The 25536-nt window shown below is 42.1% G+C and overlaps 1 protein-coding gene across 6 annotated transcripts in view; it reads right to left on the bottom strand.

Annotated features, from left to right (window-relative positions):
* The window catches only part of klhl29 (kelch like family member 29), a 416936-nt gene that overhangs the window by 147767 nt on the left and 243633 nt on the right, over window positions 1–25536 (bottom strand). For all 6 annotated transcript variants that reach the window (XM_033021536.1, XM_033021537.1, XM_033021534.1 and 3 more), the window contains one exon: window positions 18463–18610. In XM_033021536.1, coding sequence (XP_032877427.1) covers window positions 18463–18610 — 148 coding nt within the window. The remainder of the gene's footprint in view (window positions 1–18462; window positions 18611–25536) is intronic.

The raw sequence follows: 25536 nt of genomic DNA, 5'->3' as shown, positions 1-25536 counted from the left end.
GCTAACTACCCCCCCTTGATATTATATTAATATTATTAAGAGAGGGAGGAGGGGTAGAGAGAGGGCAGAGAGAGAATGGGCAGAGAGAGAATGGGGAGAGACAGAAAGAGAGGGGCAGAGACAGAAGGGCAAGAGACAGAGGGAGTGGGGGGTGGAGGGGAGGAGGAGAGGGAGGGTGGGGAGAGAGAGATGGGAGAGAGAGAGATGGAGGAGAAGGGTGGTGGAAAGTGTGCCTGTACGTTGAGAGCTGCTTTAATTGAGAGCGGGGGGGGGGGGGGGGGGGGGGGGCGGTGCTGCGAGCAAGGGCATTGTGACGTCCGCAGCTGCCGCGGCAGTTTGATTAAAAAAACATTCTGTTTTGTGAACAACTTTATTAAAAATCTGGGGGAATAATTGATCAAATTTCAGGAGGAGTCAATTTCGGAAATCATAAGTTAAATCACCACCGAAATATGTAAAAATCTCAGTGTATTTGCATCTGGTTTTCGAGAAAATACGTTTCAAGGCCAAATGACATATACCTCCCCCCACACACACACACACATACACACACAGAGTTTTAATAGATACCAGACCAAGTGCTGACCCGTTGTGTCTGTTCCCCCAACGTGTGGTTGCGGGGGGGGGGGGGGGGGGGGGCGGCATGTGGCGTCACACACACTAACTACCACCCCGCACACACGTTAGCTACTCTCCTTAATATTATATTAATATTATTAATTTGCTCCTTTAACCCCATAACTGCCCTTTCCACTGACGCCTAGCCCCCAACTCGCAGGCGCATTAAGAGAGAGGGGGAGAGACAGAGAGAGAGGGGCAGAGACAGAAGGGTAGAGAGTGAGGGCAGAGAGAGAATGGGGAGAGACAGAGAGAGAGGGGCAGAGACAGAAGGGCAAGAGACAGTGGGAGAGGGGGGTGGAGGGAGGTGGAGGGGAGGCGGAGAGGGTGGGTGGGTGAGGGGTGCAGGGTGGGTGAGGAGGGGAGAGAGAGATGGGGAGAGAGTGGGGAGGGGGAGATGGGGAGTGAGTGGCGAGGGGGAGAGGGGAGGGGGAAGGGAGAGAGAGGTGGATGAGGATGGGGGACGGGAGGAGAGTGGGGAGGGTGATGGGGGTGGTAGAGGGGTGAGGGGGGGAAGGGTGGGTGAGGGGGGTAGAGAGGGGTGGGGGAAGGGGAGGAGAGAGGAAGAGGGGGAGGTGAGAGGAAAGGGGTGGGGGAGAGGGGGGTAGGGGGAGGGTGGAGGAGAGGAGGAGGGGGAGGAAGAGGGGGACGGGAGTGGTGGAGAGAGAGTGGAGGGGGAGAGAGAGGAGATGGAGAGAGTGGAGGGGGAGAGTGAGGAGGGGGAGATAGTGGAAGGGGAGAGAGAGAGAAGGGGGAGAGCGAGAGAAAGGGGGAGAGAGGAAGGGGGGGAGAGAAGGGTCGAGAGAGAGAAGGTGGGGGAAAGGCACGGGGGTGGAAGGGAGGGTGGGAGGGGGGAGAGATCTCCCACCCCTGTCCCATTGTGATATCATATGTAAATGAGATCCATTGTGATTGTACATCTGTGAGATGGCACTGTGACTCATGCAGCAGTTTGATTTTAGTGGGACCACGTGAAGGTTCCAATCTCCCACACCTGTCCCATTGTGATGTCATATATGTAAATGAGATCCATTGTGATTGGACATCTGTGAGGTGGCACTGTGACTCATGCAGCAGTTTGATTTTAAAATGTATTCCCTTCCCCCCTTCCCCTCCCCCCTCCCTCCCCCCTCCCTCCCCCCTCCCCCCCCCCTCCACACACACACACACACACAGCGGGTCCGATCTAAGCTGTCAATGAAGACAGCAATTTTTTTTTTTTTAAACTATCTTTGAAATTAAAAGTTAATGTTAAGAATTAGTGATGTTACGTTACAAATAATTAAATTCATTTCATTGAAAAACAATGGAATCTACAACTTGGCAGGCTGGGGGGCTAGGCTGGGCGGGGCCATAAAGCAGTTGGGCCAGGTGCAAAGGCATTCTGAGATCAGTGGGTGGGGCCGGGCGAGGCCTGCAGGCTGGCTGTAGGGGGCAGGGCCGGGCGGGGCCTGGAGGCAGTTGGGCCAGCTGCAAAGGCATTGTGAGGTCAGCAGCTGGGCAACCTCAATATTTTTTTAAAATGTCAGTTTGGTGATAAATTTTAGTAAATATCTCTTTTTAATCACTTTTTAATATCCCTTTTTATAGTAAATCCTCTATAAATCAAATTTATAGAGGATTGGATTTTTGAAATCATAAGAACATTTTCTACCAGAAGATGTAAAAATGTCACTGATATTGTAAGGTAAGAAGCTGGGCAGCGGTCAGATTTAAAAAAAAGGTCAGATTGGTCGACAATTTTAATTAAAAAGTCAGGATAATAATGTACCAACGGTACAGAGGAGTGGATTTCTAAACTCGCAAGGAAAATCTCTACTGAAATATGTTAAAAAATTCCCGTTTTGACGTCTGGTTTTTGAGGAGATACGTTTCACATGCAAAATCACACACACACACACACACACACACACAGTTTTAATAGATACTAGACCAAGTGCAGACCCGTTGGGTCTGTTTCCACAACGCGCGGTTGCAAGGGGGGGGGCGGCCTGACGTCATCGCGCAATGCCACGCGCAAGGCGTATGCCGTCAAGATGCTGCGTACGACTTCAAGACGCTGCGTACGATGTCAAGATGCTGCGTATGACGTTGAGACGCTGCGTACGCCCGTTGAGACACTGCGTATGCACGTCGAGACGCTGCGTACGCCCTCAATGCGCCTGCGGGCCGACGAGCCGTTGACATTTGGGATTTTCGGACAGTGCAAGCCCGCGGGGAGGATGAAAAGCAGCGGGGGACCAGCCGATCTGTGCCTTCAACCAGCGTGACAGAGCTGGGCAAGCCCACGTGGACGGCGAAAAGCAGCAGGGGACCAGCCAATCTGTGCCTTCCGCCAGCGTGACAGAGCCGGGCCGGGGGGGAAGTATTTTATTAAAAATGTGTACATAAAAACAACAAAATTTAATGAGGATTTGCGAATGTAAAGGTGAAATGACTGGCAAAATGGAAAAAAATCTCTGAGTTTTTACGTGTTGTTTTGGCAGACCAACGAATCAAAGATCAAAAATCTAATCTGAAAATCTAATCTGACATACACCCACAAACAAACACACACACACAGTTTTAAAAGTATATAGATATATGATATGATATGATATGATTAACAATTCCACTTCCACCGACCGGTTAGATCATGCACTTCACATTTTCTTGACTTATCGGCACATAGAGCAAGCAGTTGGAAAATTAAGTGATGTAAAGCCCTTCTAACTCCTCACCCTATATGCATGTTAATCCCCTGCATTTCAGAAACCAAGACTTCAGCCTTGGATTGTCATAAAATGTTGCTCTGACCTGTATGACCATTTTGAAGAAGGGTCTTGACCCAACACATCACCAATTCCTTTCCTCCAGAGATGCTGCCTGACCCACTGAATTACTCCAGTATTTTATGCCTATCTTCGGTGTAAAGCAGCATCTGTAGTTTCTTCCTACACTTCAGCCTTGGACCTCAACATTTTAAAAAGTATTAATTGTTTTTTCTTCCAACAATGTTTATACATTTAAATGTACCCTCTTGTATTCCATCTGACACCTTTTTAACCATATCCACTTGATATGACACTTGCTTAAATTAATTCTCAAAAGTCAAATATGGAACTGTTCTATCATTATTTAAGACCCTGTCCCACTTACGTGTCCTTGGCATGCAAATTACGTGGCCTCGTCATCGCGTTGAGGCGCACGGGCATCGTGTGGCCGCGTGGGGCCGGTCCCAATGAGAAGCGCGGAGGGGTATGGAGTTGTGCGCTGTATCACGCGGCCCTCCGAAATTTTGTAGCGAACAAAATCTTCGCATGCCACCGGCCTGTCGCGTAATTGATGGCCAAAGTGGGACAGGCCCAAGACCCTGGCGTGATGCAACATCTCACCTCCAACAGCAGCAGAAGCAGGCAAACGATCACCGAGCTTGGCCTGGGGCTCACGGCCGTTGCGGTCCGGATCTGCCCCCACTTCTAATCCCAGAGCGGGGCCAAGAAAATTGAAGATAGACACAAAATGCTGGAGTAACTCAGCAGGACCGGCAGCATCTCTGGAGAGAAGCAATGGGTGACGTTTCAGGTCAAGACCCTTCTTTCAGACTGAAGAAGGGTCTCGACCCGAAACATCACCCATTGCTTCTCTCCAGAGATGCTGCCGGTCCCATTGCGTTACTCCAGCATTTTGTGCCAATCTTCAAATGACGTCACGTGCTCCAGACGGCTGTGTGGACGCATGAAGTCGCACGGGACGGTCGCGTCTCAAAGCGACCAGGAGGTCGCGTAATTAGCGTGCCAAGGACACGTAAGTGGGACAGGGGCTTTAGACAATTCACTATTTTGTTGGATAGAAGTGAAGTAACACCTATTCCTATCAACAAACAGCCAAATAAATACATGCAAGTCATTGTTAAGGAGTTTTATACACACCCACAACTCAAAGATAATTGGTCATGGTTAATAAATGCACACCTATTACTAGTCACACTTCATGAAGAACTAAAGGATTTGGGCACGAGCTTGTGCAAATGTAAGTGAGACCTTTATGATGGCTGAAGAATGCAAAATGTTTTCTGATTTTTCTCATGGCACAACATGACAGACACTCTAAGGACTGCCTCCCAGCTCCAGAGACTGGTTCGAACCTCAGGTGCTGAAGCTTTGCATGTTCCTGCTGTGAACTTCTGGATCTCCCAAGTGATCTGGGTTTCCTCCACATCCTAACAATGTAATAATAAATTAACTGGCTACTGCAGATTACTCTTTAGTATTGCTTAATGTAAAATGAATCATAAGTTAATGGACGTGTGAGAGAGAATAAGTTGCAGGAGTACATAAGAAATGAGAAAGGGAAAATTACTAATGGCTTTGTTCGCTTGGGAGTTTGCATGGATCTTATCAGTCAAATGGTTTTTTTCTGTCATTGTAAGTATAAAAACCCTCCATGCCATGAAGTCTCAAATCCGTCATTATAGTAGGGGGCGCTGCACTGGCAGCAGCCTGTCGGCAGCGTGTCCGTTTTCCCCCCAACTTTTTTTATTTTTTTAGTATGTTTAAAAGTCTGTTTTGGACTTCTTCCGGCGGCGTCATGGAGAATTAAGGCGCGGCACTGAGCTTCTCCCCCGAAAAAAATTGTAAAAGTCGTTTAAGTCAGCACCGATTTTTTAAAAAAACTCACCGAAGTCGCCTGGTGTTGTGTAAGGGTGTTATCATCAGAAGGTGACGTGAAAATCGGGGAGATTAATGGTGAAATCGGGTGTTTAAATGAGTTTAAATGAGCAGAGATAATCGTTCAGGAGCGCCAAAGAAAAATACTATCAGCCTTCAGCTCGAGGAAGTTTTGGATACTCTGCAAACGACAGAAGAAGAAGATTCTTACAGCCAAGGGTCTCTGCTTGAAATGGCAACAAAAGGAGACAAGAAGGAGAAAGAGGTGAAGCAAATGCTTTTAGATATGACTGCTACAATTAACATGACACTGGAGAAGATGCAAAGTATGGACTCTCACATGGAAAGTAATAAACAGAGTATGGAAACTAACATGGAGAGTATTTCTCAAAAAATTGATAATACTTGCAGTGAGTTAAAAGAACTCAAAAAGCAGTATAAGGAATTTGATAAGAGATTAAACTCAGAGTGTGTCAGAATTGAAAATGATTACAACAAGAAATTTAAAGGTATAAGTGATGATATCGGAAAGCTGGATGAGATAATGGAAGAGATGGAGAATGAGATAAAAGAGATTGTCTCGGAAATAAAGAATTTGAAACAATCACAGAAAACTGAAGAGGAAAAACTTGGAAGAATGACTGATAAATGTCTGGACCTGGATTCAGGAAATCGGAGATATAACCTGAGGATTCTCGGAGTAAAGGAAGGACGAGAGGGACATGAATCTCAAACATGTACTTTCGTTACTGACTTACTCAAAGATGTGTTGGAATTGTCGGAAGAACCAAGAACAGACGTCGCTAAACGAGTTGGAAGAGGAACAAATGATTCAAGACAGATAATTGTGAAATTCCGTGACATCTCCTCAGTGGAATTTATATTGAAAAAGATCACTCATGGGAAAAAGCTGACATACCGTGGGGATGATGTGCGAATATTTCGCGATTACTCTCCTGAGGTAGTCCAGAAAATGAGATTGTTTACACCGGCAAGACACACTTTGAGGGAAGTCCCGGGAGTAAGATATGGAATTTTGTTTCCCGGAAAAATGAAGATAACTTATAACGGCGTTGAACGCTCATTTGCAGCTCCCGGAAAAGCTTTAAAGTATGCAGAGGATATTGTTAAGAAAACATCGGGTCAAGCTGCCGACAATGAAGAAATCTGAACTTTTTACAAAGCTCTGAACTGATTAAAATGGCCGAGCTACCCAGACAATTATAAAGCTTATCTCGTTGGAATGTGTTATTCAGAGAGCTTGGTTATATTCAACCTTGGATGCAAAGCTCAAAGTTTAACCCCTTGGCACCTGCTTGTACGGTAGTTAACCCTTTGGTACCAGCTTGTATGATGTATGGTAGTTATAGAATGGGATATTATGTAAGAATACAGGGTGGATATATATGGGAAAGTTTAGATTAGATTAAGATTGGATAAATTAGAGGGACATATATACTTATATAATCGTGTATATGTTTGTTCTATATTTGTTTTGTTTTTTTATTCCTTATGTCTCTTTTTTCTCTCGGCTGTCACTAGCACTGATTTGATAAACTCATATAAGAAAAAACACAATATGAAACGATATGTAACTTTTTATGAGGATTCGCCTAGGGGGAGGAGCTCAATGTATAACAACATCACGGAGGTCTATACATTTTTTGCCATCGTTGATGGCTATTCGTCCTTAAGGTATCCTCCTTTAGATACCTTAATAGCACCTTTTTTTTTAAAGCACAAACAAGATTTTTATCTGTTTAATTTTTTTGAAAGTAATTGTGTATCACATTCTTTTTTTCTTTTTCTAAGGCACTTTACAAGAAGGAGATGCAATATAAATCTAATAAACCAGGATGACCACCCAAGTCCTAAAGTTCTGAGGTATTTGTTTGCACCATATGATTCAGGAATATTACCCTGATTTACAATGCAAGACGATAGACAAATAAAGAATGGAGGAATTACATTTTGTAGTTGGAATATACGGGGTGCCAACGAACCAATTAAGAGGGGTAAAATTTTTGCCCAACTAAAATCGTTGAAAAGCGACATAATGTTTTTGCAGGAGACACACATGAAACAACAAACACAAATAAGATTAAAGGCGAATTGGATAGGCCAAACATACTACTCCTCATTTACTTCTAAATCTAGGGGTACAGCTATTCTTATTAGGAAAGGTATTCCTTTTAAATTAAAGAATACCATATCAGATAAAGAGGGAAGATATATTATAGTTTCGGGTGAAATTTATGCAACCCCACTAACTTTGATAAATATTTATGCTCCGAATTTTGATAACCCCCACTTTTTTGATAAAATTATTGACATAATATCAGAGTTTAATTACCAAAATGTGATAATAGGGGGGGACTTTAACTGTGTTTTAGATTCATATCTAGATAAATCAGCAAAACAAAAGAAGAGTAATTTAAAATCTAAAACTAGCGAACTTCTAAATACATATATAAAAAATACGAATATAATAGATGTATGGAGATCTGCTAATCCAGTTGGAAGGGAATACTCGTTTTACTCTTCGGTGCATAAAACTTATTCAAGAATTGATTATTTTTTAGTGGATATGAAATTAATGCCATATACAAACAACCCAACATACCACATTAGTAGTATCTCAGATCACTCCCCGTTGACATTCTCAGTAAAATTTGAGGGAATGCCGGGCAAAATTTTTTTTTGGAGGTTTAATACACATATTTTAAATGATGTGCAAGGCTATCAATATTTAAAACAACAAATGGAACTTTTTTTCGATACAAATGATATACCAGGTACTTTGCCTTCTTTACTATGGGAAACTTTTAAGGCATTTATGAGAGGAATTATAATTTCATATCAAAGTTTTCAAAATAAAAAGAATAAGACAGAACAATTGTTGTTAGAACAAGAAATCAGACAGTTAGAGATGGATAATGCCAAAGATTCCACGACAGATAAACACAATAAGATAATATTACTGAAATTTAAACTTAATCGAATTTTATCGGCAAGGGTAATAAGACTATTCCAAATGACAAAACAGGAACATTTTGAGTTTGGTGACAAACCACATAAGCTTTTAGCTCGCCAATTGAAAAAACAAGAAAAGGAAAATACTATAACCAAAATTAAATCAGAGAAAGGAGAATTACTAATACTACCTAAAGATATTAATAATAGATTTGCCCAATTTTATCAAAACTTATATACATCTAAAATTAAAAGAGAAGATAGTAAAATAAAAAAAATTTCTAGATAATTGTAATCTTCCAATACTGGACCTTTTGGAACAAGAGGAATTAGGAGCTCAAATTACAATCAAAGAAATAGGTGAAACAATAAAATCGCTGAAAAATGGTAAGACACCGGGACCAGATGGTTTTAATAATGAATTTTATAAAAAATTTCAGGAGATAACAACCCCTTATTTATTTAATTTATACTCCCATGCTTTTAAAGAAAACAAACTACCTGAAACACTAACAGAATCAACTATTACACTTATTCCAAAAAAAGATAAAGATTTAGAAGATCCGGGCTCGTACAGAGCTATATCACTTTTAAATACAGATCAGAAAATTTTAGCAAAGATTTTATCAAGAAGATTAAGCAAATATATTAGTAAATTGATAAACCCTGATCAAACGGGGTTTATACCTAAAAGACACTCATTTAATAATCTGAGACGTCTGTTTAATATAATGTACTCGCATAAAGTAGAGGAAGAAGATATATCAATTATTTCTTTGGATGCAGAGAAAGCATTTGATCAGGTAGAGTGGCAATACTTATATAAAGTACTACAAAAATTTAATATGGGAGAGAATTTTATAAGATGGGTAAAATTATTATATGATAAACCGATGGCAAGAATTTTAACTAATAACATGTTATCTCAAAAATTTCAACTATCAAGGGGTAATAGGCAGGGATGTGCACTATCACCCCTGCTATTTGCCCTTATGATAGAACCCCTGGCTGAAAGTATAAGAATTCATCCGAATATTCAGGGCTATAATACCAGAGACTCAAAGAATAAAATCTCATTATATGCAGACGATATACTTTTATATATTACAAAGTCACAAACGAGCATACCAAATTTATTAAACTTAATAGAGGAATTTGGGTCTTTTTCTGGATATAGAATAAACTGGAATAAAAGTGAAATCATGACATTAAAACCTCAAGAACCTACACACTTACTGAAGTTCCCCTTTAAAATCGCAACAGAAAAATTTAAATATTTGGGTATTCAGATTACTAGAAAATATAAAGCATTATTCAATGCTAATTTCATGCCTTTATTAAATAAACTTAATACGTTGATTAAATTTTGGAAAACACTTCCCTTATCATTATTAGGTAGAATAAATGCAATAAAAATGATCTTCCTACCACAATTATTATACCTATTTCAATCTATACCGGTATATATACCAAAATACTTTAAAAAAAAATTAGACTCTAATATTACTAATTATATTTGGGACTATAGATCACATAGAATCACAAAAAAACATTTATGTAAACCAAAAGAGGTCGGGGGACTTTCACTTCCGAATTTTATGTATTATTACTGGGCAGTGCATATTAAGAATATGATTTATTGGTTGGATAGTGCTACCCAACAGACAGAATGGATAAAAATGGAGAAGGAGGATTGCCATCCTAGTAATATAGGAACGATCCTCTTCTCCCCAAAAAAACTGAATAACACAATATATAAGAAGAACCCAATTATATATGGTACAATAAGAATTTGGAAACAAATAAAATTATCTTTAAAATTAAGAAATCTATCACTGTTAATGCCAATAGCGAATAACCCTTTATTTAAACCATCTCTTATTGATAAGACATATAACCAATGGGAAAGTCTCGGAATTAGAAGGATCGGGGATATGTATGAAATGGGAAACTTACTATCATTCCAACAATTACAATTAAAATTTAAATTGAAAAACAACCAATATTTTAAATATCTTCAGATTTGCGATTTCGTGAAAAAATATATACAAGGATATCAAAAAGTAACTCCTGACTTATTGGAAGAGGCAATGAATATTGAAGCTGACTCACAAAAATTAATATCATATTTATATAATAGTATTCTAAATATAGACCTACCATCGACAGAGGTACTTAGAGAAGAGTGGGAACGGGAACTAATGATAAAAATTACGAAGGTTAAATGGGAAAAATACCTGATATATATTCACAAATGTTCAATTAATGTAAGACATAATTTAATTCAATTTAAAATTGTACATAGATTATATTACTCAAAAACAAGATTGAATAAATTTTATCCAAATATATCCGCCACTTGTGATAAATGTCTAGCCCAAAAGGCAACTATAACACACTCCTTAGTCTCCTGCATAAAACTTTATAGATTCTGGAATGATATTTTTGAAATATTTACAAAATTATTCAAGACAAGAATGGAACCTAATACTGAAATGATTATATTTGGCGTAATGGAAGATGGGAATAAATTGAACACATCTCAAAATCTATTCCTTAACTATGGTTTAATAATAGCAAAAAAATTAATTCTTAAATTTTGGAAAGGTACATCAATACCAACGCTTAAAATGTGGATTGCAAGTATGTTGGACACCGCTCATCTTGAGGAAATGCGATTCCTCCTAATGGATAAATCAGACCAATTCATAACGAGTTGGTCTCCATTCGTCGTTTTTTTGGAATCATATGGTGCAACACAATTGTAAAAAATAACTCTTTCAGGACTGGACGAGGGTTGGTCAAGACTATAAATAATGATCTCCTCTTTTTTTTTTTTTTTCTTTTTTTTCTCTCTATTCTCTCTCTCAACTTTTTTCATTTACTCGTTTTCTTTTTTCACACACTATATATTTCACATCTTTCTATCCTTTACTATCTAACTTCTTTTTCTTATTCTAATCTTTTTTCAGTGTAACAAAAAAAAAAAAAGAAGTTGTACATAAAATGTATTATGAAAATATATATTAGGCACTTTGGTGCCATATGACTGTACTTACTTCTAATAAAATAAAATATTAAAAAAAAATAAAATAAAAGTCTGTTTTTAATGTTTCTTTGTGTGTTATGTGTGGGGGGTGGTGTGGGGGGGTAAGGGGGAAACCGTTTTGGCCGCCTCTTCCATGGAGAGGCAACTTTTTTCAGGTCGCCTCCCCCGTGGCCTAACAGCAAGGATCGGCGCGGACTTTCCCGGAGACGCGCCCGGAGCTTCAGAGGCGGGCGCAGCGTGGACTCTCGGCGCGGAGCAGGCGAGCCCTCGCTGGTGCTCGCTGGAGGGGAGCGCTCCGTTTTGTTGGCCCGCGGCAGCCGGCAGCCTGAAGCCGCAGTCTGCACAGCTCCAGCTGGTGCGGCGTCTACAGCCCGGGATCCCTCGTGGAGGACCCGGGGGGAAGAAGAAGCTTCCACCGCCGTCCCGCGGCCGTCTTCTACCGCGGGTGCGGCATGGACTTACCATCTCCCCTGGAGGGGAGCTTCGACCGCCGGCCCTGCAGACTGCGGTGCTTCCGGCTGCGGCACGGCAGGTACTTTAAAACTTTGACCGCCGGCCTGAAGCCGCGGTCTCTGGTTGGGAAGAGCCGATCCTGGACTCACCTTGACTTTGACTTTGTCCCTTACCATCTGGACGCCCGCAGCAACGGCTGTGGAGGGTGGAGGTCCCGACCACGGAGGAAAATGGAGGAGGACTGGCCAAGCTCTGTGCCTTCCACCACAGTGATGAATGCTGTGGTGGATGTTTGTGTAAATTTTTTATTGTGGTTGTGTTCTTTATTACTGTACCGCTGCTGGCAACCCAAATACCACCGACCTTGGTTGTGTGGCAATTAAATTATATCAATAAAGAGAGAAAACGTCATTGTAACAAGGTCTGCAAAACCTCATTTTTGACTATTCATATAACGATTCAAACTTTCTAGTCAAACACGTGGTGCTGACTGCTATGTAATTTGTCCTTAAAACGTTTAGCAACTTAATCTCTGTGCTGTGAGTTGCCCTTTTCCAATATTAGTTGCTGTCAAGAATCGCTCAAGTAGATCCCCAATGTTGAGCATTAAATACATCACCACAGTGTCTGAGCAGCAAATCCCATTAAGATGTCTTTACACATATTAAACCAGGAGTCAAAAAACAACTTTTAACAAACTGTTTACATCACGCTGAATCACTTTCCAGCACTGAAGGTTGCCTGTCAATAATTGCTATTTCGAAGGAACTCTTAGAACTATTGATCTTTATTAGACCCAACGCTACTGGCACAACTCGAGTATAAACAGAACATTGAACGTGGCAGTCAGAGTGGGGGAAGGTGGGAGAATGTTCCAGGTGCAGATGAAACTCTCCCCCACTCCCACAGCAAACGTCAAACTAACACTCAATCACTTGAGAACAAGCGTGAAGAGTTTAGAACAAGGACTCTGTTTCAAAGGGAGATAATGACAACTGTAATCATGTTTCACTGAAACATGGCTCCTGCCTGACTCAGCTGACCCAAAGCAACAATTTGAGGGTTGCTCCATTTATTGTATAAACCACATTGAATCCTCTGGCAAGGAGAGTGGCAGCAGCAGATGGGACGGTCCCAGCTCAATTCTTCTCTGCAGACGTGGCATACCTGTTCATAAAACATCAACCCTTTTACCAGGTGAGGGAATTCACCTCTGCCATCTCGTCTGCCTGCGTTTACTTTCTCAAGAGAGTCGTCAACTCTCTTGAGACAGTGAACCCTGATGCCATTTCATCTTCACAGGTAATTTCATGAAGGTTAACTTCAGGAATGCACTCCTCAAATACCAACAGCATGCCTCTTGTTCCACATGGTGCATTAACATTCTTGATCACTGATACACCATTGTCAAGTATCTCTATTGCACCATCCTTCCCCCTCATTTCAACTTTTTTTCAACAAAGAGTGTGGAAAGAATAAGCTACAAGAGGAGGTAGTTGAGGTAGGTACTATCACAATGTTTAAAAAACATTTGGGCCAGTACAAGGATAGGATAGGTTTTGAAGGGAATATGCCAAACGCAAGCAGGTGGGACTCGTGTTGATGGGGCATTTTGGTCAGCCAGTTAGGCCGAAGGGCCTGTTTCCATGCTGTATGACTATGACTCCATATTCTGACCTATAAACGCTACTATAGCCACCAAGTCTGAAGAAGGTTGCTGACCGGAAGTGTCACATAACCATGTCTTCCAGAGATGTTGCTAACGCTCTGAATTATTCCAGCACTTTGTGTTCAATGCAAAATACCAACATCTGCAGTTTCTTTTGTCTCTAATATGAAAGTTAGTTCAGCTCAACAATACAAAAGAAACAGCTGAACATATCTAGGGATAGCAATTTAGCAGCTGGTAGAGTTTCCAGTTTAAAGGAGTGATCATGTTGTGAGCACCATTGCCTGCAGATGCTTACAGTCTTCGGCTAAATTATTGTGTACGTGACTGTAGATATAGTTATGGCAGAATGACATAAATCTCTTAAGCTCCGTTATATTTGGCCTTATTTGTTCTATTCTCAAACAGCATGAACGGTAGCAATGAAACTAATCTCTGACACTCAAAATGGAAAGGTTGCATGAAAAACAAATACACGGTAGAGCTTCTGATGGACAAGATCTATTTGTAGACTTTAATACTCATTTAGTGATGCTCAGAACAAAAGTTAGACAGCAGGAATTTTACTTGATTCCCCCTTTTTTTGAAAAACTGTGTTGCTGTATCTATGGGGTACAACATGTATAACTGTGCCTACATTACAGAGCTGAGCAGCTGTATATTCTACTTGGGTAGCATATGTTCAATTCCAATGCTATATATTCTAATTTCTAATTTCAGATAATTTACACCTTACAATGTACACTGTAATTTACATCTTCTCCCTCATGTCCATCCAGGTTGTTCCTCCCTTTATTTATCTTCCCCAGTCTTTCTCCCTTCCCCTACTTGGTTCCACTTGCCAATTATCTAGTTTATCCCATCACGTCTTCTGCGTGCAAACTAAGTTTCTGACAGCTTTTCTGACTTGGGAATTAATTGGGTTACGCAGATTTCACAGCAACATAACCTTGCCATAACCTGGGAATTAACTGAATTATCACTGTAATTAATTTTGTCATTCATTAATTCCATGGGTCAGACTTGCACAATCAGCTATCATTCATTACCAGGCCTTTGAAAAACCTATTTGGCTGGGCTTATTCTTGTGTGAAATTAGATTTCAAATTATGCTTTGGAACACATGAGGAACTATAGGGGAGACAATCAATATGTATGTATCCTGTGTTCCAGGTGTGTACTCCTGTATATCGGCAAGTCCAAGCGCAGACTGGGTGATCGTTACACTGAATACTTTTGCTCAGTCCGCCTTGGCCTATGCGGTTTCCTGGTTGCCAAACATTTTAACTCCGCTTCCCATTCCTGACCTTTCTGTCTGGGCCTCCTCCTGTGTCAGAGTGAGGCCAAATGCCAATTGGAGGAACAGCACCTCATATTTTGCTTAGGCAGCCTATAACCTAGCAGTATGAATATTAATCTCTCTAATTACGTAACCCTTGCATTCCCTCTCTCTCCATTCCTCCCCCACACTAGTCATTCTACTGGTTTCACTGTCATCTTGTTTAGTTTACTGTTTGTATCTACTCGTTATCACCTTTTTCAAGCCAACAATGGGCCATTGTGGGCTCCACTTTTCCCTGATCATCGTTGCTGGCTTTGATTTGTTCTTTTCATACCTTTCATTCATTTTTATTTCGTACCTTTTCATATCTCTAGTTTCCCTCTCCCCTGACTGTCAGTGTGAAGAAGGGTCTCGACCCGATATGTCACCTATTCCTTTTCTCCAGAGATGCTGCCTGATCCACTGAGTTACTCCAGCATTGTGTGTCTATCTTTGTGTAAACCAACATCAGCAGTTTCTTCATACATGATCCATTAAATTAAATAGGATCTTAACCTCATTCCTGTCCATTACTGTGGGCACAATATACAAGTGAATGATTGCCAGCATTGGTGAGGATTTGATACTGTGGATATATATCAGTTTTTTTCATCAAATGGGTAGCATACTCCCTGGGAGGTGAAGAGATGCTGAACTGAAATTCAGCATTGGCCTCACTAAACTGAATTGGGGGAATTGTGGATTCAAGCTGGGCATCCTGATAAAGTTTGTTTGTCAGACCTGAAAATGTGACTGGGTCTGGCACCAGTCTGGCTTGCAAAGAGTTCCCGGAGTCAAGAGCCTTACAGTTGTTGTTAGGAATTCATTAAAACGGCACAGCTCACAAATTTTTATGGCCTTTCCATTTCAAGCTGTGAATATTGTAATAGTATTGCCTTTTACAAGGTACTACGGAAGAGAATCGATAGGAACCCCCAAGTATCTTCGTGATTCTGCATTTTCATTGTTCCCATGCCTGCTTTGTGGAAATCTTAAGGGCCTGTCCCACTTGGCCATCATTTGCGCGCCATTTACGTGACCTGGTAGCGCGTGGCTAGTGCGGGACGGGCGCATGGAGTGGCGTGGTGGAATGTGGAGTTGCCGCCAGGATTTCATGCTGCACAAAATCTTTGCGCGCCACCGGCCTGTCGCGTAAATGACGGCCAAGTGGGACAGGGTGACGTTTCAGGTCGAATGGGTAAAGTTTCGGGTCGAGACCCTTCTTCAGACTGAAACATCATCCATTCCTTCTCTCCAGAGATGGTACCGGTCCCGCTGAGTTACTCCTGCATTTTGTGTCTATCTTCAATTTAAACCAGCATTTGCAGTTCCTTCCCACAGATTAATTTGGTCTACAGCTTGCTACTATTCATTCACCTCTTTTTTTGAATAGGGGAATTACATCTGCAGTTTTCCCATTTGCTAGCACCACTCAAGAAACTGGAACATTCGAGAAAATCACCATAAATATCATAAACTGGATAAATACCATAAACTGGGTATTCAAATGACGTCACGCACTCCAGATGGCTGTGCGGACGCATGATGACGCGCGCCTGTCGCGTAAATGACGGCCAAGTGGGACAGGCCTTTTAGGGAGCTAAAAGGAACCCACTTACAATACTGTGACTTTACAGATCAGATTGAATGCAAGAGGCCACCAATTAAAATTTGCCGTGCTAAAGCAATTTTATGACTGATAAACAGGCAAAGCTGTGAATTCCATTTGATATATACTTTTGCAAGTCTTCAGATCAAGTAGTTGGCACAATATTTTGAAGCAGACAGGAAATACTCTTGAAAATAGAAAAATATATGCAATGATTAAATTTTCCAGGCTCCTGTGCCCTATGCAAAAAAATGTGAGCCTTGCTGTTCACATAATGCTTACTGCCCTTAGTTTATTTTAGTTTATTATTGTCATGTGTGAAAAGTTTTTTTTGTTGTGTGCTACCCAGTCAGTGAAAAGAGTATACAATCAAGATGTCCACAGTGTACAGATACATGATAAAGGGTCTAACATTTAGTGCAAGGTAAACTCAGTAAATTCTGACTGAAGATAGTTCGAAAATCACAAATGAGGTAGATGGAGGGTCAGGATCACTCTCTAGTTAGTGAGAGGAGGGGTCAGTCACCTTATAACAGTTAAGGCGAATGCAGCATTGACTCTCTTTCAACAAATTTATTAGCTACAAAACACTTAAAATCTGGTATTTTTAGTTTGCACATGGAGACCAATGTAGATATCCTAAATGCTGCCTCCATTTAACCATATAACCATATAACAATCACAGCACGGAAACAGGCCATCTCGGCCCTTCTAGTCCGTGCCGAACATGTATTCTCCCCTAGTCCCATCTACCTGCACTCAGACCATAACCCTCCATTCCTTTCCCGTCCATATAACTATCCAATTTACTTTTAAATGATAAAATCGAACCTGCCTCCACCACCTTCACTGGAAGCTCATTCCACACAGCTACCACTCTCTGAGTAAAGAAGTTCCCCCTCATGTTACCCCTAAACTTCTGTCCCTTAATTCTCAAGTCATGTCCTCTTGTTTGAATCTTCCCTACTCTCAGTGGGAAAAGCTTATCCACGTCAGCTCTGTCTATACCTCTCATCATTTTAAAGACCTCTATCAAGTCCCCCCTTAACCTTCTGCGCCCCAAAGAATAAAGGCCTAACTTGTTCAACCTTTCTCTGTAACTTAGTTGCTGAAACCCAGGCAACATTCTAGTAAATCCCCTCTGTACTATCTCTATTTTGTTGACATCCTTCCTATAATTAGGCGACCAAAATTGTACACCATACTCCAGAATTGGCCTCACCAATGCCTTGTACAATTTTAACATTACATCCCAACTTCTATACTCAATGCTCTGATTTATAAAGGCCAGCACACCAAAAGCTTTCTTTACCACCCTAAGAGCTTTCTTTAGCACCTCGTTCAAGAACATTAATTTCAACAGTGGAGCAGTCAACAAGATTCAAATTTAATCACAGCTATTTATCACACTGTTGTTCTTTGCATGAACTGCAACTTGAAAAAGAACTTCACCATATCTTGCACTCACCTAGTTTCTTATGCTCTCCTGCCCTGATCAACCTCATTGCCTACCTGCTTTCCAATTCCCTATCAAATCCTCAAAGATCCCCAAGCTCAATTAATGCAAACATATAATAGTAATCATTTTGAATTACAGTTGCCATTTATAGCAAGGCCAATTTCTAGCATGGTTCTTTTAAAAAAATAACACAAATGATTGCATTAACTCAATTTCTATTGAACAAAATGTTGCCTTAAAATTGGTAATTAGGATGATATCCAGTGATCTCCCACCCACCTCATGAAATAAAGCAAAGTGCAAGAGAATTTCTGCTAGGAATCACTGGATAAATAAATAAATAAATCACTTTGGGTGACGATCATTGGGAATCACTCTCACATTAATATTAGCATTATTCGTGTTAGTTGAATTAAAAACTCTCTTTGGGAGTATTCAACCTATTTTGGACTGGATCAGACACAGCCATTCTTTTTGTTCATACCGCTTACAGGAATACGCAACACGTATTCACGAGAATTTTGATTAAAAATCTCAGCCAACCGCTCCACTATTTAAACAACTTGGGAGCTACAAAGAACCACTCAACAGTTTCATCAGTAAAAAGCAAAAGAGGAACTTTACACTTTCTCTTGGGTTCAAGCAAAGAAATAAAAACATACCAGCATTTTCTATTTCCCTCATCTGCTTGGATGGTGGTTCGTCAGTGTCCCAGGGAGTTGACTGATTGATAGGAGTTTGTCCCCATCTCACACTTTTACTTAGCATTTGTCCTTGGGTCTGACTGTTAATCTTAGCAGTGCTTGAAGTCTATATTTAAGAAGGCAAAAATAAAGAGATTTAGACATTATGGCTCCTATAATGCTCCACAATAAACCATCCGACTGGTAGACACTGGAAATAGTTGAGAATATATTACAAATATTAACTCTGTAGATGGTTAAGTTTCCAGTGATTATAACAGTTTTGAATTAATATTTTCATTTATTTTTTCCATACTAGTAAATTGAACGTCACAGTGAATTATGGTAGATTTTTGGCAAGGTGACTCATCTAGGACTATCGAGTACATTGTGTTCTATGGTTACCTGTTTACATTGTGGTCTCTGGCTTTCTGAAGGCTGCAATATAAAAGCCTCAATTCAACATTTGATTTTGTTTAATATTTCAATTTTTGCTAAGAGAAACATAAAACTGCAAGCCAGTTCTTATGTTGGTTGAAATTCTGTAAAAGTGGAAAAAGATGATTTGCCAATTTCCAGAGTACATTTCCTACACTAATAACCCTTGTATGTAATTAACGCAACAGATAGATTCTCAAAGAGTCAGCAAAGTAAAATTGATCGAACTTGGCATGAAATCATAGATGAAGATAGATTTTTTTCTTTGTTATAAGTCTTCCGTGTATCAACCAAAAATATTAATAAATGAAGACAAATATATTTTTATGCATTTTAACATGGTATAACACTCAACTTTTTTCAAACTGCGGTTATGTATCATCAAGCAAAGGAAGGAAGTAACAACAGGAAAAATCAACTAACTTTTGTGGAACTTATACTCTTGGTGCCGCAGATCAACTAATAAACAGCAGGAACATGTTGTGGTGTACGCTGTTTTGTTGGAGGTGCAGAATACAAAGTAAGCATTCAAGATCAATTGGTCACTGAGGTACATTAAATGCTTTATGGCACGAATTAAACTATAAAAGCAGCTAAAACACAGTCATGAGATTTCAATTTGAACAATTTCTGTCAGTCTAAAATAAGAATCAATTTGGGATAAAGGGCAGATTGGGAGTATAGATTCTATTTACCCAACAAAGATATGGTCATTTCACACAACATCCTACATCATTTTATGACTCAAACAGCTATCCTCTCCTTGACACCACCTAAATTGGAACCGTGCAGGGAAATATTTTCAAATTGCCCATCACCACTTTACATTTCTTCTGGCGAATTTTAGATGCTCTGGGAGAAATGTGATGTTGCTTTAAAGAGTAAAGGGCCTGTCCCACTTAGGTGATTTTTCGACGACTGCTGGCGATCCTCACAGTCGTAGCAGGTCGCCGAAAAAGCGGCGACTGGACCCCTCCACGACAATGTCTATGACAACATACCATCTAGTCGACGTCAAGCTAAGGCAAGTTACCGACAATCGGTGGCCCAATCGTCAAGACTTAGGACGACCACCTTGACTGCACCTACGACAACCTACGACCACACAGTTAACTGAAGTCAACCTACGTCCGCCCGGACAAGCTACGAGAAGCAACGATCCTGTTGGCGACTGAAGACAATTCAGTCACCGGTACCTGTTGCCGGTTGACGTAGGTAGTTGCCAATGGAATTCACCCGGCAACAACTAACGTCACCTGGCGCCAACCTGCATCATCCTGGCGACAACCTACAGCACCTACGACAGGAGAAGACAAGCTACGTCAAGCCCACTGTCGCCAAAAAGTTTTGAACATTTCAAAATCCAGCGGCGACCAGAAAAACGTTACGGCTCTTTAGGCGACTTGAGGGGACTACTCACGATCATACAGGCGTCACCCCGCCACGCCACCATGTGAAAACAGCATAGTCGCCTGAAGTCGCCGAAAAAAAATTCCCAAGTGGGACAGGCCCTTTAAGAGTCAAGAGTGTTTCATTATCATATGTCCCAGATAGAACAATGAAATTCTTACTTGCAGCAGCACAACGGAATATGTAAACATAGTACACTGTAAACAATAATAAATAAGAGAGAAAAAAAAGGTTTAGTGTGTGTATATACACACACTCACAAAGATAGTCAGATAGGTAAATGACCACTCATAGTCACAGCTTGGCCTTCGCTTTCTCTGCACTTAACAATGAAGTATCTTTAAAACCATTTTATCTCTGTAGAATTGTTTTACGCTTTGGTTCTGTTATGATTTCAATCCCAATTCAGCTATGAAGCCACATTTATGGGCCTGTCCCACTTAGGTTTTCGCCGGTGCTGACCGGTGAATTTGATTGGCATTGAAAAAACGTAAGTAAAAATAAAACAAACACAAACACAAGCAGTGCACTACATTGAAAAGCAAATTATTTTAAAAATATATTTTGATCACTAAAACAAACACAAACGCAAGCAGTGCACTGCAAATTAATCTCTTTTGGGAGGATGTGGGTGACCCTGACAAGGGACTTATAAGTAAAGTAAAGTAAAGTATCCTTTATTGCCATTCAGACATTTCAGTCTGAACGAAACTGTATACCTTGCAGTCATAACATAGAATAAAATAACAAAACACACACTTAACACAGTTTAACATCCACCACAGTGAGTCTACCAGGCATTAAAGTCCTTGTCTCTCCCCTCCTCGTTCTCCCTTTGCGTTGAGGCAATCCAGGCTTCCGATGTTCGGACCCCGCCGGGTGATGGTAAGTCAAGCGGCCACATCCGAGCTTCGCGAACGGGCTGGTTCAAACTCCACAGACCGGGGCGGTCGAAGCTGCCGAAGCTGCCACCCTCCAGTCCAGCGGACGAAGCTGTCGTTGTGGGAGCTCCGGAGAACCGGTCACCAAACTGGGCCCGCGGCCGAGTCCACTGGGCCCGCGACCGTAGCCTCCGAGGCTGCGAAGTCGGGTCGCCGCCGCCGCATTGCCACCACAGACCCGAAGTTGGTAAGTCCTGGCTCCGCCTCTGGAGCCTCGAGGTCGGTCCCAGTTGGAGGCCGCCAGCCATGCGATTAGGCCTCAGCGCATACGGAGACGGAGATGGGGTATACGACAAGAAAAGGTCGCATCCCCCCGAAGGAGGAGACTAAAAACAGTTTCTCCCACCCCCCCAACACATACACAACTAAAATAAATGAAAGAAACTAAACAACAAGACAAAATAAAACAATCTTGTGGTCTGTAGTGGGCTCTCTTCCTGGAATGGTGTACTTCTGTTTGCGGTGTGTGATGTTTGCTGCTGGTCTTCAGATCATGTCATTCTGTCATGGTACACTGCCTAGTTCGGAGTTGTAGTAAGTGCAGAGATGGTCTCTTTGCACCTTGGCTCTCTTTTTGCCGGTGTTTCCTGGCACTCTCTCCAGTGGCACCAAAGGTGCAGCCTGTCCTCCAGTTCTCAATGAGCCTGGTGTGATGTTGCCTGCCTGGTTGTTCACTCGGTCACCCGCCTCCATGACTGCTGCTGCTGCACTTCTGTTACGGATCAGGTTGTGGAGGACGCATGCTCCCTAGACAATGGTCTCCACATTCTTGGGCTCCTGCTCCATCGTAGTCAGCAAGCATCTGAATCTGCTGATGCCAAAGGCATTTTCCACGACTCTCCTAGCCCTGGACAGCCTGCAGTTGAAAATTCTCTGCTCCTTTGACATCTGCCTGTGAGTGTTTGGCTTCATCATTCATGACCTGAGTGGGAAGGCATCATCAGCAACCAGTGTGTAGTAGATGTCGGGGTTGTCTTCTCCTAGCAGAGGTTCTGGATCAGGAAAGCCTGCTGTTCCTTCTTCCAGTGCTTGCTCAATGGAGGTCTCTTTCCAGATCCTACTATCTGCGACACTACCAGGTGTGCCCACATCCACAAACAGGAAGTTGTAGTTTGCATCCACCACAGCTAGGAGTATGATGGAATGGAAGTTCTTGTAGTTGAAGCAGATTGAACCTCCCTTGGATGGACACCTGATGGCCACATGCTTGCCTTCAACTGCCCCACATGTGCGCTGGAAGTTCCATCTTGTATCAAAGTCCTGCGCCACTCTCTTCCACTCATCTGGTGTTCTAGGGCAGTCCATGGCTTCATCTTCACAAGCATTGATGATGGCCTCACAGGTCTCTCGGACAATCTTGCTGATGGTGTTGTGGGCCACAAGAAAGTTGTAGGAGAGGCTCTTGTAGGAATCACCTGATGCCAAGGTGATGGCTAGGCGCAGGCCTGGTTCCAGCGGCTTCCTCATGAAGGTCTCCTTTTTCTCCAGGAGAGGGCCCACCAGTGCTTTCAGCTCCCGAAACAGCTCAAGGGGGATTCTAGTGAAGTTTCTGAAAGCAGCCTGATCTTCCTTCTGGAGCACAGTCATCCGGTTCTCATACTGGCCCAACCTGGGTCTCCTTTGGAAATAAGGGCTTCAACCACAAGCAACAGGGAATCTTCTTCTACTGAGAGCAATGCCCTCTGAAGTTTCTTCATAGCAGTCATGCCTCAGAATGATTGGAAACCCCACCCTGCAAACCTTTATTAGTAAAATAGGGTGATGCCATTGCTTTGGTGGTCATTGTGACGCCTACAGGATCGTAGCTTGTCGTAGCTTGATGCTTATAGGGTCGTAGCTTGACTTCGGTTGTCGTAGGTGTAGTCGTAGGTGTGACGAAGGAGGATGTCCTAAAGGGCCTGTCCCAATTAGGCGACTCTTTAGGCGACTGTCAGGGACTAGTTTTAATGGAATTCACCTATGTCACCTGACGACAACCTACGACAACACCTACGTCAACCTATGACAGCAGAAATTGTCACCACTGTCGCTAAAAAAAATGTTCAACATGTTGAAAATTTTGCAGCAGTCGCCTGTAGTAGCCAAAAAAAAATTGCCTAAGTGGGACAGGTCTATAAGTCGCCACTATTGGGTCGCCAGTTGTCGGGAGCTTGCCGTACTGTGACTTCGACTAGGTCATAGGTTGTCGCAGGTTGTCGTAGCTTGTCTTAGACATAGTCGTAGGATGCGGTTTGTCGCCGGTTTTTTGGCGATCTGAAAAGAATGACAGTCACCGGCAGTCACCTAAAAAGTCACCTAAGTGGGATAGACTCATTAATAGGTGACTCGTCCAGTGGTTCTGACATTGCTTTGAGAAGCTGGCCATGGCTCAAGTAAATTTCCCAGATAACCTTCATCCAATGCAATAGGGTCACGACAAGCACCATCTCCCTGGCCTTTCATTCATCTCTCGAATATAGACAATAGACAATAGACAATAGGTGCAGGAGTAGGCCATTTGGCCCTTTGAGCCAAATTCAATGTGATCATGGCTGATCATCCCCATTCAGTACCCCGTTCCTGCCTTCTCCCCATATCCCCTGACTCCGCTATTTTTAAGAGCCCTATCTAGCTCTCTCTTGAAAGCATCCAGGGATCCTGCCTCCACCGCCCTCTGAGGCAGAGAATTCCACAGACTCACCACTCGGTGAGAAAAAGGGTTTCCTCGTCCCCGTTCTAAATGGCTTACTCCTTATTCTTAAACTGTGGCCCCTGGTTCTGGACTCCCCCAACATCGGGGACATGTTTCCTGCCTCTAACGTGTCCAAGCCCTTAACAATCTTATATATTTCAATGAGATTCCCTCTCATCCTTCTAAACTCCAGAGTGTACAAGCCCAGCTGCTCCATTCTCTCATGATATGACAGTCCCGCCATCCCGGGAATTAACCTTGTATACCTACGCTGCACTCCCTCAATAGCAAGAATGTCCTTCCTCAAATTAGGGGACCAAAACAGCACACTAGGTGTGGTCTCACTAGGGCTCTGTACAACTGTACAACCACCATTCATTGTGATCATGGCTGATTGTCCCCTATCAATAACCCGCGCCTGCCTTCTCCCCATATCCCTTGACTCCACTAGCCCCTAGAGCTCTATCTAACTCTCTCTTAATTCCATCCAGTGACTTGGCCTCCACTGCCCTCTGTGGCAGGGAATTCCATAAATTCACAACTCTCTGGGTGAAAAAGTTTTTCTCACCTCAGTCTTAAATTACCTCCCCTTTATTCTAAGACTGTGGCCCCTAGTTCTGGACTCATCCAACATTGGGAACATTTTTCCTGCATCTAGCTTGTCCAGTCCTTTTATAATTTTATATGTTTCTATAAGATCCCCTCATCCTTCTAAACTCCAATGAATACAAGCCTAGTCTTTTTAATCTTTCCCCATATGACAGTCCCGCCATCCCAGGGATCAATCTCGTGAACCTACGCTGCACTGCTTCAATCACAAGGATGTTCTTCCTCAAATTAGGAGACCAAAACTGTACACAATACTCGAGATGTGGTCTCACCGGAGCTCTATACAACTGCAGAAGAACCTCTTTACTCCTATACTGAAATTCTCTTGTTATGAAGGCCAACATTCCATTAGCTTTCTTCATTGCCTGCTGTACCTGCATGCCAACTTTCAGTGGCTTGCAGGTACAGCTTGCAGGTGCAGATATCTCCAGAAAGGCCTTGCAGGAGTGGAAACTTCACACAAACACACAGCTAGGGGCATTGTTAATATGTGCAGATATGTATATATTCATTATGTACATACACGCAACAGAGAACACGAACAAGTCCTTTGGTCTGCAATTTCTATGGTGAACACATTGTCAAATTAAATTTAACGCCATCTGTCTGCTCATCATCCATATTCTTTCAACCCTGCATATTCATGTGCTGATCTAAAAGCCACAGGCCTTTGTGATGCTCTGCCATCATAGCAAAGTCCTTTGTGAGTGTAAATTTGTGCACACAGAGCCAGCCAAGGAAAGCAAGAGCTGTTTTATACTACATTCTACCTGCTGCATCTCTGCGCCCAAATAAGATAGTTAAAGTGCCCCTATGAGATCCCAATCATTCCCTCATTGTTCACTCTGTTGTGGGCATATAACATGTTGTAGAGCTCATTTGAAAAGTAGCTGTGTATTTGAAATGTAGGATCATGGATCAAGTACTCGAAGAAAGGATTATTATGGATGGTTCTTTTTGACTGGAATAAGTATGAAAAGTCTA

This window comes from Amblyraja radiata, chromosome 5 (assembly GCF_010909765.2).
Source record: "Amblyraja radiata isolate CabotCenter1 chromosome 5, sAmbRad1.1.pri, whole genome shotgun sequence".
NCBI lineage: Eukaryota > Metazoa > Chordata > Chondrichthyes > Rajiformes > Rajidae > Amblyraja > Amblyraja radiata.
The sequence above is the reverse complement of the archived record's forward strand: the minus strand, read 5'-3'. Positions and strand labels throughout refer to the sequence as shown.